At 34.9% G+C, this 15,274-nt stretch overlaps 2 protein-coding genes across 2 annotated transcripts; both read right to left on the reverse strand.

The window, feature by feature from the left end:
• Positions 1 to 1,144: 1,144 nt before the first annotated feature.
• Positions 1,145 to 3,566, reverse strand: LOC128187488 (uncharacterized; the record flags this gene model as incomplete). The annotated part of the gene is made up of 2 exons (XM_052857919.1): positions 1,145 to 1,898; positions 2,169 to 3,566. Coding segments are annotated over 2 exons (2,103 nt in total), but the record flags the coding sequence as incomplete, so codon positions are not given.
• Positions 3,567 to 5,980: 2,414 nt separating this feature from the next.
• LOC128188321 (uncharacterized) lies at positions 5,981 to 9,672 on the reverse strand. The gene is made up of 6 exons (XM_052859301.1): positions 9,600 to 9,672; positions 9,170 to 9,335; positions 8,567 to 8,738; positions 8,331 to 8,454; positions 7,708 to 7,839; positions 5,981 to 6,831 (listed from the first exon to the last, which is right to left on the reverse strand). The coding sequence occupies exons 1-6, from the start codon at positions 9,626 to 9,628 to the stop codon at positions 6,486 to 6,488; spliced, it is 969 nt and encodes a 322-aa protein (XP_052715261.1). The 5' UTR covers positions 9,629 to 9,672; the 3' UTR covers positions 5,981 to 6,485.
• Positions 9,673 to 15,274: the final 5,602 nt, after the last annotated feature.

Genomic DNA, 15,274 nt, shown 5'->3' on the forward strand with positions numbered 1-15,274 from the left:
ACGCATTTGTAAAGTAAGTGTTATAAAACATCTCGATATTCTCTCTGTAACGTAAGGAAATATAAAATAAGAAATATTTGAATTGTTTTATATAAAAAGAGTTAGATCAACGGTCGAGTCACATGTAATGTACAACACGCTGCATAGCCGCATGGTATGGTGTGTTGGCAGCGTTTCCATTTCATTGCGGGAAAAAGTTCACTTCACTATAGATTGGTTTATTATTGTTTAATTGCTATTTAAAGTATTATTTATTAACACATATCATGCATTTTTCATCAGCTGATCTGAGACACTCACACATTTACCCAATTCCAAGAATGTACAAGGATATACATTAAATCCAGCCTGAATGCAAAACAAAGAAGAGCTACATGTATTAAAAAAAAAACAACGACAGCAATAACTATACTCTATTTGTAACATATTTTAAGCTCTAGTGACTACATAGCATATATGTAACTACCATTTTCAACCCAAACAATGACTCATATATTTAAAAAATATATAAAAGAATAATTACATGTAACATATTTAACACAGAAATTAAAATAGCAAATAATGGGTAACAAATATGGTAATCATAAAGTAAATGATTCTTTGTTATGGCACATTGTCAATTAGTTTAAAAATGAGATGACAAAATGATTCAATATTTAACGAACATGATAACAGAACACATCATGCAAAATGCACTGACATTAGTCTATACAGAGGAGATACCCCTATCTAGTGCAAACAATGTTTTCAAGTTATACAAACATATATATACCAGTAATCAGGGTACAATTTATCTGCAGTGAAGATTTTGTAATTGACAAGAAGGTTGCATATAAATAAAAACTAGGTAGTGTGCTTCCATCATGATTTAGATAGATTGTATATACTTATCGACAACAATAAACATCTTATTTAAATTAATACACAAAAATATCTTTTGACACTGTATTAGAATTTTCTACTAGTATATATGTAAAAAAAAATTATGATATAATTCTCGCTTAAGTCATAATATGTTACAATTGACAAATTGTTGATTACAAAACATTTGTGTGATAATAATGCAACCAGATCTGTATTGTGTTTAAATGAATCAGATAAATGAATATTTCATATTATAAATCAAAAATGTTCATATTTTCAGGATACCAACAGAGTCTGATTAATCACTAGAAGAAGAAAAATGAACTCAGTTACTCCTCTACCTCACTGTCATCACTGTCCTCAGATTCGTCAATGACAGCTGCATCAGTGACAAACTCGGACCAGTCTTGAATAGACGAAATAGCCTCCCTGTTGTGTCTCCCAACAGCGAGAAACCAGATAACGGCGGCGACATGGGAACATACTCCCACAACACGGGCACCCGCTCGACATCTGCAATACCATGCAGCGATCTCAGACTCGGAAAACTGGATCCAGAGCAGATACTGTCGGGAAGAAACATGACGACTCTGTAGCTTGACCCTGATAAGCCCATGGAACTCACTGTGAACCAAGATATCCACATCCCCCTCCAAATACTCCTGAATATAACTTGGACACAACTTCAGTTGATAAACTCCACAGGTCAGATTTCGTATGTCATCTTCGCTGATGTTGGGGAATTCCAAAGAATCAGTAGCCACTTCCCACTTTACAGACTTCTTATCCAGACAGTTTTCTTCAACAAATGTCTTTAAAGAGTTAACTTTTGTTGACAAATACCTCATTTTGCATGCAAGGGCCATGTCTTCATCTTCACTTCCCGTCGACAGAGGCTTGCAGTAACGGTTGGAGAGGGCACACACGATGCGCACATAGTCACCGATAAATGGCACTTGATTGGTTGGAAGAACATGAGCAAGGTACTTCCATCGCTTTATCCTTGCATTGGCTGCCTCAACAACCCAACGAATCTGAAAAGTTAAAAACAAGCACCACTCATAAAAAAGGTAAAAGTGCCTCATTAAAAATTAACAGTGGGTATATTTCTTTACTAAAAGAAAAAAAATTAAAATGATGAAAATCATAAAATCAATGATTTGGAACAGCATTTGTTTATATTTCAGATGAAGACAGATGTAGAATAATTGTATAATGTAATTGTATTGAAGTTTTTCTGACATGATGATTGATGATTGAATTTATGTTGTAGGTCTGGTAATCAAAATATGAAAACAACTAACCTTGGTGACCAGACGAGAGGCATTGGCATCTAAGGTTGTCATCTGCTTCTGCCCTCTGCTCATCAGGCGAGGCATTTCGGCCCTTATTCCCAGCTCCTCGAGCATATCGACTGAATCTCGGAAGCCTCTGTCTACAACAAAAACATCATCTTCATGGAACCAGCCCTTCAGATCTTCTACATTGGTATGAAGCATATGGTTGAGGATAGTGGCATCATTATTCCTAGCTAGGTAGGGTCCAAGAACTGTTAGAAAGTATCCGTCTGTGGATGTGACAACCATGGGTTTAACAAGGGGCCTGCCTTTATGTAAACTATATGATTTCCGTTGAAACTGGAAGTTGTTACTTTTCTGAATATATATATAAGTTCCATCCAAAACAGCAATAGCTTTCTTATTTGTAAAATCACCAAAAAGTTCCTGTGCCAGAGGTCTTGTATGATTTTCTATAATTTCTTCTCTTGTTGTATGTTGTAGTCCAAGATGATGTGGTACAAATGACTTCATGAGTGCTGTACGGACTGATTTTACTGCTCTACAGAGGGAAGACTTTGAAATTCCAAAAATCGTGGCCAGAAGTTGATTTGACATTCCTGATCTCAGTTTCAGAAGAAAGATTCCAAGTGACATCCTTGTGCCTCGGTTTTGTGTGTTTCGAATATCACTGGAAATAAAGGAATGGAGGTCTTCAAAGTTTTCTTTAGAGATACCAGTCAGTGCCATATAATCACTGTTGCTCATGGTAGACAGTTCAAAAGAAAATCTGCTTGTTGAGGTCTGGAGGGCATAATTTCGTATTTTTTGGATCAGTTCCAGCACTGTCGACTTGTTTACAAATGAAGACTCGAATGTCTGTATTTTGGTCAAAACACCAGGTCTAAACTCTCCTTCATCAATGTGGGATGGACAACATCTGCTTCCAGGTGGGATGATGATTTCATGGTGAAGAAAGGCTGAAAATCTAGCTGCTGAAGACATGACAACAAGTTTAGGACCCGGTCGCTTGCAGATTAAGCAGTAAGCATGTGAAGAAGGTGTTCTCTGGAGAGGCAAAGATATAGATGGTGGACTGCACATTCCTGGTTGTAGAGGCTGACACACAGGAAGGGAACTAGACTTCTGCTGGCATGTTTTCTGGTTTCCATGGTAGCGATGTCTGCACTTGTTGCACAAAATGTCATTTGAGTTTGCCTCAACAAGAAAGTTCTTTCTGAGGAAGCGACGGATTGCTGTTGACTCACATTTTTTTCTGTCATTTGGCCTTGTTCTTTTTTTGCAAAGGATGCATGGGAAAATCTTTTTACTCTCTGTTTTCATTTGATCTTCATTCATTTTTATGTTCTGAAAATACAAAACAAAAATGTAGTGATACACAACTTTAATGTTCACTAAAAAATAAAGATATCATTTTATATGTATTGTGAATATTTATGTTTACAACTACTAAGCAAATACTTGCAATGTATCAAGTATAAAATAACTTTATAGAAAAACTCAAATTGACAAACTGTAGAATTACAGTGCCCCCCCCCCCCCCCCAATGTATTTAATGGAACTGTCAGTCTAATATTTTTTGGAGCTGCAGACCTTCAGTTGTGTTACAAGTGTTGTTTTTGACATGTGATCAATATATTATCATTTACACATATTTTTCTAGATTAACTTTAATTGCTATAATATGATGATAAACTATAATTGCCAAATTATGATGAAAATGGTTTTTTTTGGGGGGGGGGGGTTATAGTAAAAAAGTGTATATTGAAAAAAGGTGTACTCAATATTTTTTCTATCCAATATTTAAAGAAAAAAATGTATCGCGCCCAGCGGTGATCGATCCCGGATCGTTGTATTTACAGTCGAGAACGCTACCTTTACACCATTCAGACTACGGTAGTTGTGGGAATTATATGCTGTACAGTACACTAAAAAAAACTTTAAAACAAAACACTTGGCCGTTTTTCCTTCTATTAAGAAAATAATTATGGTTTATACAGGTTGATTTATTTACTAAATATATATTTTCCATTAGCCTATATTGCGTCCTTCATTTTTTTATTTCTAAATATAGACGACTAACGTTCACTCGTTGCCTACATGACATCTGCTATACTGGCTCGCCAGTATGCATTTTAGTATCGGCAATCGAATATTGATTGTTTTTAGACCAAATCTTCAGATTAATAATCATTCTTGTATGTTTTTAATTACATGCCTATATAAAAACAGTCTTTAAGGCTGAGTAACGTATACACGGATTGAACAATCTTCTCATCTGTCAAATAGTATCATGCAGACGAACGTTGCGAACAATATTATTTATTCAAGAAAAAATCAACAGAAATCTACGTATTCAATCAAATTCTTATACATACCTTCAGAGTTCTTCTTTCTTCATTTTCTATAGGTTTTGTTGATCTTTCGTTCGTGTATTTTCAAGATTAATCACGCAAAGTAAAAGTCGCTGTTTGTTTACGTATGCAAATAAGCATGTATGGAATGTCGTGCATGCGCAAAATTTGGTGTTAAAATTGAACACATATACGTTTCATTAACAACACACTGTACCTTTTTATTTTTCAGATTAGATGACAATTACACAATGTGTTTGATTCTTGTGGTTTTTATATTTTTAAAACAAAAAGGTGTGAAAAAACGTGCAATACTGTCAAAAAATAAGTAAATCCGGATTGCTCCTCTTCTTGTTTACATTTTAATTTTCATCAACAGCACACCCTCTGATCCAAAAACTTTCACTTTGAATATCTTTTTTTATTGATACAATTTCATAATTTAAAAACAGTTTTTAGATCAGAGGGTGTGCTGTTGTTGAAAAACACCACCAAAGAACGAAAATGCTGTGATTTTACCCCAAAACCGATCCGGAACCGGTTTTGTCATTTACATATTTTTGCAAGCAGACGTTTTGGCGGGGAAATTCTGGCATGTCAAAATAGTATCAGGTCTAGAGTAACACATAACACCAATTTTATTTCATTTTGACCTAGTTTAATTTTTGACAGATCACAGGGCCATTTATAGCTAAACATGGATTTTGTCCTTTAGGAACAATTATCTTTGCTGCGAGAAAAAGTGGGAGGGGGGCCTGAACCCTCTATAATGCTATGTACCTAATGGCTAGGCCTAACATTGCAAAAAAAAGTGGGGGTGGGGGGGGGGGGGGGTAGGCCTCCCCTAGCCCCCCCCCCCCCCCCCCCCGGTTCCAAAAACGGTGGAAAGCATTGCTAGCCAGAGTAAAGTGGCAAAAAAATCCCACAAAGAATCAAGACTTTTGGCAGGAAAAGTGTCGAAAGGCACCGTGAAACTACATGTAACTCGGCAATTCAAAAAACCGCCGACGCAATGCAAAAAAGTAGAAGCAGCAGATAAGTAATAGATATATGTCTAAAACATTTCTGTATAACAGAATATCAGAGAGTTTCGAGGCCTCCTAGTTTCGAGGCCCGTTAGGGCCTAGAACTGTCTGATATTTTTTCGTACAGAAGTGTCCGAAGCATACGAAAACCAATTGAGCTTATTTTTTGTGGGTAAAAAAAAAATTCCGCGACTAAACGCGACTTTCGCGAATAAATGCAAAACTTTAGCGATATAACGCGAAACTTTCGCAAATAAACGCGGTTTTCTTTCGCAAATAAACGCAAACTTTCTTGATATAACGCGTAACTTTCGCGAATAAACAAGGAACTTTTGCAAATAAACGCGTTAGTTTTGTGAATAAACGCGAAACTTTAACATAAATATTGTCATTTTATACAAGAACCCTTAGGAAGAACATTGATTGAAAACAAGCACAATTTAGTTTTAAATTAAACAAAATAATCTTTTTTATACGAATAGATATAAATAAATCTGATAAATCTTCATACAAAATAATATAAATTGAAACAAGGGAATTACATTTTAATTTATAACAGTATTTGGTGTGATATTAATAAAATAAATCTGCCATTTATACCAAATTCAGCACCTACATTTGGATATAGTAGATTGGTTTCGGTCACATGATTTTATATATACAAATATTATCTGAACAAGAACAATCAATCATTGAGTCAGGCATCGATCAATTTGGTAAATATGGAAAAAACATAAACTAAAAGACTAACTCTGTACATTATCATCATTTCTGATCAAAGTTTCAAAAACCTGGTGTCGCGCATTTTTATAAATCCACTGTTTTGCTCAAAACCTCAGATACATGTATGTATTTTTGGGGGGGAAATTCCATTTGTCATCACACTTCTGAGAGAGGTTCAAGCATCACTACATAATATGCGAAGTTGGACATCCATCGATTATTCAGTCATCTAACATATCTCTTAGGTAGTGATCACACAACAGGATCGGACACTCTGTAAATTCCACTTTGTAGTCATAGTACAGAGTCACTTCCTGAGGGTCGTCGTACGAGTCTCCCTCATATCCTAGTTCCTGGAGAGTCGACTCCGCAACCAACACTGCCTCCCGATTACGAGTCTCGTCAGAAAACACCGATAGCTTTGTGGAATGAATCCCGGTTTCCTGGTTGATGAGTTGCAGTATGCTGTAAATCGTGGCATCTGATTGGACCATCACTTCCAAGTGTGCCGGATGGTTTTTGAGTTCACGATCGAAAGTCACAAGTCTTAATTCCAACCAAATGTATCTGTAAAATTGTAATATGCAAATAAATAAAATAGTTGCTTTATTTTACATAGTCCCAAGGACTATATTATGGCTATGAAAAACTAAATGATATTCCTTGATCTTAAATTAACTAGAGGTACTGTGAGCAAGCTCACAATTGATACCCCCCGCTAAGAGAAAAATCATAACGCGTGTATTTTTGCTATTATAGAAAATATTGGATGAATCTATTTCACTGTCCATTTTCTATAAATAACAACTGCTTTATTTTTGTAAACTGTTAATTTTTAGCTTCTAATATTTCCATTAATACAAGACATGACACAGACTTTTTCTGCCAGTGACCTTGACCTTGCCCGAATGACCTTGGGTCATGGTCAAGACACACCCTTAGGTCATAAGCAATCTTTGTGTGAAGTAACAACTTCCAACGTTTCTCCATAAGAAAGATATGGACCGGACACGAATTTTGCACTTTTTCTGCCAGTGACCTTGACCTTGCCCGAATGACCTTGAGTCAAGGTCATGACACACCCTTAGGTCATAAGCAATCTTTGTGTGAAGTATGAACTTCCAATGTTTCTCCATAAGAAAGATATGGACCGGACACGATTGCACAGACAGATGGACAGACAGACAGACAGACGGACGGACGGACAAGGTGATTCCTATATACCCCCCCAAACTTTGTTTGCGGGGGGTATAATAAAGTAAAAATAGTTAATATCATATTATTATACTAAAATTTGAAGAATAAAAAATTGAATGTTAATTCTTTTTCTGTTTTTTTTTCTTAGAAAAAAAAGTGATTTTGTTCAGTTCAGTTTAGTTTAGTTCAGTCAGATTCAGTCCAGTTTAGTTTAGTACATTGGGCAATATTCAGTTGTTTTCATACTTGGGATTTTTGTTTCTGTAAGGTTGATCTATTCCCATTTTACAACCATGAGGACACTTTTCACTCTTCTTTGGCATAACAATTAGGATTTTCTCTGCTTCCTCTTGCTCCCTATCCATCTCTTCTAATTCTCTGAAAAAATAGAATCAACCAACAAATCAAATATAGCTGAAAGCCAATTAGAATTAGAAGTAAATTAAGACAAGAGTTTAAAAAAAATATCACACATATGCATTTTCTTTTTCCAACAAAAAATTATGCAGTCTGGTTCACTAGCCTCATAATAGGGATAAACTGTATATTCCTTATTTAACGCAAGTACTAAATTACACAATTCAACTGTATTGCATCAAATCGCAGGAGTATAAAATTGCGAATGCCAAATTTTTATCATAGTTTCATTCAGTTTGCATCTGTCCGAAAAAGCAAGATTTTAAAATTAGCGAGATGAACTTCTCATGATTTTATGCAGACATAACTTCATGGCGTTTAATTAAGAATCTAGTAGACAATATTCTAAGTCTCAAATGAATTCTGCAAAAATGTTAACAACAAGGACACAATAGTTTTACAAAATTTACTGTTATGATTCATAAGCAAGCTTGTCTCAAATTAACGCTTACTTGGCATATTGCAGTCCTTTGGAAATTTCTGTGTAGTCAATTTCTCCACTGTTGTCTCTATCCAATAGCTTGGCCAGGAGATGCACTTGTGTATCGTTTAAGGTTAATCCCATATCATACATACCTACCAAAATGTTTACAAAGAATTAATAGAAATATATATAGTTGGCTAGAAATTCATTTCCACTTGTTTATAGCATAAGAAAAAATAATTTATACGTGAAATGAGTAATTACCTGATTTGAAATCATCATATGTGATGATACTCTCTCCATCTTCATCAAACTCTTCAAACATTTTAACAACCTGTTCTGCATTCCGCACTAACCAAGAATCCATTTCTTGAATAAAATCATGGTAAAAATCTTTCTGGGCTTTCAGTTTCTCTGCTGATTTCTCTAGTTTTTCCTTTTAAAAAAATCCCACGTTCATTTTTATTTAATATATTACATTCATGTTTAAATCATTTAAAATACAATGCATTCAACAATGTAAGGAAACTAGAATACTTAATTCATGCATATTTTCTCAAGATACAAACAAATATTTATTACCTTCAAGGTAAGTATTGATCTCTTTATACAAAGTGCAAATAACAATTAACACATTTCCCCCTTTTAAATGTAACCGCTTGTTTCATGGAAATTGGTGTATAATTTTGTTGAAATCACATGGTTTAGCTCACTCCTTGATTTCACAAACAAGCCCCAACTTGGACCTCACATACTTCAGCCTTTATGACACATTTCAGAATGTGCATTGTAGATATTAAGTTATATGTTTGCAACTTTGATTAAATGCTACTATATTTGTTTTTAGGTCATCACAGTACTACTTACCAAAACTTTTTCTGACTTTGACATTTTGACTTTCTTCTTTTTCCCTTTCTTTTTCTTCCCCTCCTTCCCAAGATCAGTGGTGCCATCTGCAATCAATGTTCCTGGATCTCCATCTATTGCGGGAATGGCATCGGCTTTGTCTTCCTTTCTTTTGGCTGATTTAGGCCTACAATTTTGTATTTCGCAAATCTTTATATTTGTAACAAGATTATACAAAGCTTTCTCGAAACAATTAACCACAATGAACATTCCCCTACAGAATAACTCAACAAATCAAAGCCTAAGGAAATTCTGGCTAAGAATTTAATGCGACTTGGAGTTGTTTTGTGGTGGGTCTAAAGACTGTTGGAATACTTTTCGATCTCAATTAGACTAAGTTGTGATTATTATTTTTAATGTATAGTTTACATATAGACGTAATAAATCTTACTTTTTCTTTCCCTTCTTTTTTAAAGGCATTTTCTGTACGTAATACGTATCTAATGTATACAATGATGTCAAGGTCGCTTTTTAAACCTAAAATATAAATTAAATCGACGACCGATGTTTTTCCGGATTCAACAAAAGTGCACTAAAAGACATCTAATAACAAATGACAGGGGCGTTCGAGGCAGTATATATCCTTTACTTTACTATTACTTTTACTATGTAGAAAAGAACTATTTTCAATTGTTGTTAAGTATTTATTTGGTTGGTATAGTTTGATTGATGAGGTTCAATGCCTAAAACTTAACCATTTACTATGCTAAATTTGGAAATGGGTCTAGACGCCACCCTAAAACTACTCTTTTGACAGGGATACGTTTTCATTCATTTTTTTATTGATTTATTAAAATGGAGTCTAGACCCATAATTGGTCAATATCAGTTCGAAGTTTTCACAAAAACTTTTACCTTAAGTTTAAATTATTGTAGGCTAAAACAATGTCTCAAATTTTAAGATAGATATATCATTCTGATGGTCAATTTGTTGACCACCCAGCCTCGGGTTGAGCATCCTTAAACTGTCATTTTTAATGAGACTTCAAGAGAAAATCAAAGCGTTAAAATGGAACTATTACCAGTTCACTCGGTGTTTCAGAAACGGTACATCTGTTGTAGACTCCTTCTGTAAGAAATCATGAAAATAACGAAATTGAATACTTAGTAGAAGTATGGGACCTGACCCTTCATTTGGACAAACTTAATAGCTGCTGCAGCAGTTTATAAAAGATGCTCTGTTCCAAGTTTTGTCCGATGCAAATGGTGCACTATGCAATACAGTATAAAGTCTGATTTAGGAAATGTATATTATAGTAGCCTGCATAGTTTTCGAGAAATAAATTCTTTTCATAATGCTTGGTTAATTGGTTAATTGGATATTCATAGTAGGAAAAATAACCTTTCATTTGAACAAACTTGAAAGTAGTAGTTTGCTCAAGTTTTGTTGAAAAGGCCACGGTTCGGACACACCCCTGCGTATGGCACGCCAAATTCACAAAAATGGGTTAAACATAGTTTCACAGTCGATAAACTAGGTTTATCAGCTGTTAACTATAGTTTACGGATCCTAAACTATAGCTATAAAAATAACGATTCGTTAACTATAGTTTACATCTGTGAAACTATATTTCACGAATGTAAACAATAGTTTACGAATGATAATCATAGTTTCTCTATCTGTAAAAAACGCTAACAATAGATTTTGCTGATAAATATAGATTCACATTTGTTAATTATAATTTACAATCTTAAACTATAGTTAAGAGTTGTTAATTATAGTTTCACAAATCGTGAAACTACATTTATCAGACAAATTCACAAAAATGAGCTAAACATAGTTTCACAGTCGATAAACCAAGTTTATCGACTGTTAACTATAGTTTACGGATCGAAAACTATAGATAACGACGTTAATCCATATTTCACGTCTGTAAATTATAGTTAATGCGATAATCTATGTTTCACATCTGTTAACTAAAGTTAACACTGAAAACAATCATTAGCGATTGTTAAACATAGTTTATCTGATAAATGAAGTTTCACCATTGTGAAACTATGATTAACAACTCTAAACTATAGTTCACGAATGCAAATTGTATCTGATAATTATAGTTTCTAAATCGTGAAACTATATTTATCAACTCTAAACTATAGTTTACGAATGTAAACTATAGTTTTAAGATGTGAATCTATATTTATCAGCAAAATCTATTGTTAACGTGTATATCCAGACAGAAAAATATAGATTTGCATTCGTAAACTATAGTTTACAGATGTGAAATATAGATTAACGTCGGTAACTATAGTTTAGGGTCCGTAAACTATAGTTAACAGCCGATAAACCTACTTTATCGATTGTGAAACTATGTTTTGTTAATTTATGTGAATTTGGCGTGCTTTAGATTTATAAACCGTAGTTTACTGATCATAAAACCCTATTTATCAGATAAACTGTGTTTAACAACCGCAAATTAATTAACGCGATAATCTATGTTTCACATCTGTAAACTATAGTTAACACTGAAAACAATCGTTAGCAGTTGTTAAACATAGTTTATCTGATAAATAGGGTTTTATGAAATAGAGATTAACGTCGGTAACTATAGTTTACGATACGTAAACTATAGTTAACAGTCGATAAACTAGACTATGAAACTATGTTTAGCTCATTTTTGTGAATTTGGCGTGCCATACCTGCGAATGTTATTGTCGTTTAAATTTAGACCACGTGGTTTTATTTGACCTTCTCAGTTTCGCAGTAAAAATCGTGCCTCGTGTTTCAGGCACGTAGCATCGGGGGGAGGGGGGAGGGGGCAGGCCTATGATTTTATTAAGCAACCCAATGTTTATACTTTCAACCACAAGTAGAGTGGTTGAACACGAACAATAACTCTGTTCTAAATATCATCGTTTAGTTTAGGTAGCAAGGGACAGTTTCGAATAAAGTACCCGGTCAATATTTTTGTAAAATTGAGAGTTGCTGTACTTGAAGGCTTATGAGTGTTGCTAAAATTCATGAAAGGATTTTTAATGATTATCATTAGTTAGAGGGGTGTCTGTTGTTGAAATTGATATGCAATATGTAGGCCCCTTATGTTAGGTACATGAGAATCAGAAGTAAAATGCGAAACCTGCGGCTATGACTGTTGTGCTGACTTTACACAGTGAAATTGCAAGTTACAGACGGGAGGTAAAATAACACGAAAAGTGGGTGGATGGGACATTGTAAACTATACACCGGTAAGTTTCTGACATGTGATAGTGCAACATGCACACGGTACGGAAGGTCAACCCTCTGCAGGGAATTAGCTGGGGGAGGTCTAAAAAGCTGAAAAATCATGAAAAATTAGCAAAATATGAAAGGGTCAAAATCTCATAAAAACCAGTATGTAGAGAATTTTACAGGTTTTGACTAATAATTTTCTTCAGAAATTGGTGATTGGCCTTATAAAGAGTGAATTAAAGCTATTTGTGCTGAATGGGAACTGAGGAAATTCTAGTTACAGAGTTCCGAAGACATGCATCCGAATTGTATCAAAAAAACTGTCCCCTGCCACCTTAAATAATCTCTAGATAATGAAATAAGACATATATAGATTTTCATGTTTTAACGTAAATCAAAAGTAGGATATGTTAATATGAAAAATGACCAGTACTTACGTATTTTGAGAATATTATCCGAACATATATACTTCCGCTCGAAATTTCACAGGAACTGAACAAATCTCGGTGAAGTCTCGTGAACTTTCATTCGAGCACCTCTGGATTTATTACGTACTTGGCAACGATAAAGAAAACATTCCGAACACATTCGCAGGGGTGGGACAGTTCTATACAGAAGTTACATTGAGGAAGTTGAAAATGTGAACAGTTGACGCCGCGGACGACGTCAACAGACGCTGAACAAATTTTAAACAAGTCAATAAGCTCTATTGAACCTACAATACGAAATTCAGTTTTTGAAGTACATATGTATACGTTACTTATTTTAATATAATAAAATAATTCTCACTTCAAGTCAATTTAAACAATAAGGTCTTTTTAGAAGTATATCTACAACGGTAGGGTGTGGACCTGACGCATAGATTATTTTAACAATAAAATGGTTTTTTTTTTTAGTGGTTCATGCGGGATATGATGGTGGCGACATTGCAGAAAAAAACGTAACCCGCGTTTGCGGGTTATGTAATTTTTTTTCTGCAATGATCGCTACCTTCATAACCCGCATGAATCATCAAAGAAAGCAATTTATTGTTCATATTGACATCTTTCTTTTAACAAATTAATAAATTGATTGTAAAAAGTAAGTAAAATTCACTAAATTACTGTTATGTACATTAGTATACGTTAGCTAGATGAAACAGCCAAATCGTCTCCTCTAAGACCATCATGATGATTTAGTGCAGTCCGTGATTTTTCTTACGTCTCTGTAGGTTTCGACCAATCGATAAACGGGGCGTGTAGAATTAAGTCCTGTCAGTTTCCACAGCTGTTCTAAAGAGCTATGAATTATTCTGTCCCGAGTTTTTGCTTCCACCACTTTTCGCTTGATATTTCGATAATCCTAAATACCTTTGAGTTTAAACAACGTTTATCAACTAATATGAAAAATGTCCAGATTATCTGTTTTGAAACGCCCCTCTACCGTTTCAGGTTTCAATACATATCCCAAAATAGAAAGTCTACGGGGATTTTGCATTGCATCAGCCATTAATGAACCCGGATGATAACGTTGAAAAATTGTGCGAGGTGCCCCGAGTACTTCCGAATGGAGAAAAGATGTAAACATTTCCCATTATAAATCTCCGTAAGAAATTTGTTTTCGTTCCTGTTAACTTTTATGAGTGAAAAATGATCATTTGTCAATGAAGATATCTTGGATATTTTCCCTTTTATCGATTTCAACAGCATTTCTTTCACAGGTATGTGTATTTTTAATAAAAATCATCAAAACGTGATGGAAGCAATAACATGGGACATACTATAGCCATAAGTTTCCGTAAGAAATAGAGGGAATCATACTCAGTAGATGTAAATATATAATTTAGTAATACACGGTGTGTGTAGTAAACGAGGTGTATGACTTATACCCTTATTTCAACTCAAAATTGCCATGTCCTCGTCTTCAACTTTCTGTGACCTTAGATACCATTGCTCGTACATGCAACAAATACTATGTATCATGGAAGTTAAATATCAAATCAGGACTTTTTAAGTTCAAGGTTTTTCCGATCAGTTGTACAGTAGCTCGACTCTGTTATCAAACTGGTCAACCTTGCCAATATCTTACCTTGGTCAGACAACAAACGGGTCGGTGTTATCAAACTGGCCAACCTTGCAAATATCTTACCTTGGTCAGAAAACAGACGGGTCGGTGTCATGCAGCTAATAAAGACAGGCGTCGAATGTTGCTTGTACATTATTAATCCTTTGGTAACGATTGCTAATGATTTTTTTCAAAAAGTAAACGCTTATCAACACATGACTACAATGGATGAATCTGTTGTGAGAAAAAGGACCATGTCGGATACCATTGTGGTTATTCCTTTCTCTTTGTACGGCAATGCAGTGAACAAAGCTGTGCAGATGGTCGGAGATGCCGTCGTTTATTTCGTGGGTATATTTTTTCGACCGTCTGCTGAGCTTGTCGGTTTCATTTCCGGCAAAATTTGCAATAACGCTCTTTTCATTCTGGGAGTCAATCCAAAGCGACTGGCCAAATCTCAGTTATGCTCAACGATAAACTGGGCATGCAGGACGGCCATAAATGCTGAATTATTGGCTCTGAATGGTATACTGATGTTCATCTTCGTTCTGATTGTGATGGCGATGGCATTTACCTTGCTCCTCACTCCCTTCGTTCCCATAATGCTCGTCTTCACAGTCGTCATCACTTCGCTCATCGCATTATATCTTGTATCCGCTATCACCACGATGACCAAAACAGTTTCAAGTTCAATACAAAAGACATTTGGTGTAATTTTGTTAGCAGGATTTTGTATAGCTTTTATGGTGGTGGCATCCATGATGTCATGTGCTTTTGTGATGTGCTGGATATTCGTCATATCTTCCGTGCAGACCGTCTGTGTTATTCTATCGGCCTATATGATTGTGTCACTCTTTG

Source organism: Crassostrea angulata, chromosome 6 (genome assembly GCF_025612915.1).
Source record: "Crassostrea angulata isolate pt1a10 chromosome 6, ASM2561291v2, whole genome shotgun sequence".
NCBI lineage: Eukaryota > Metazoa > Mollusca > Bivalvia > Ostreida > Ostreidae > Magallana > Magallana angulata.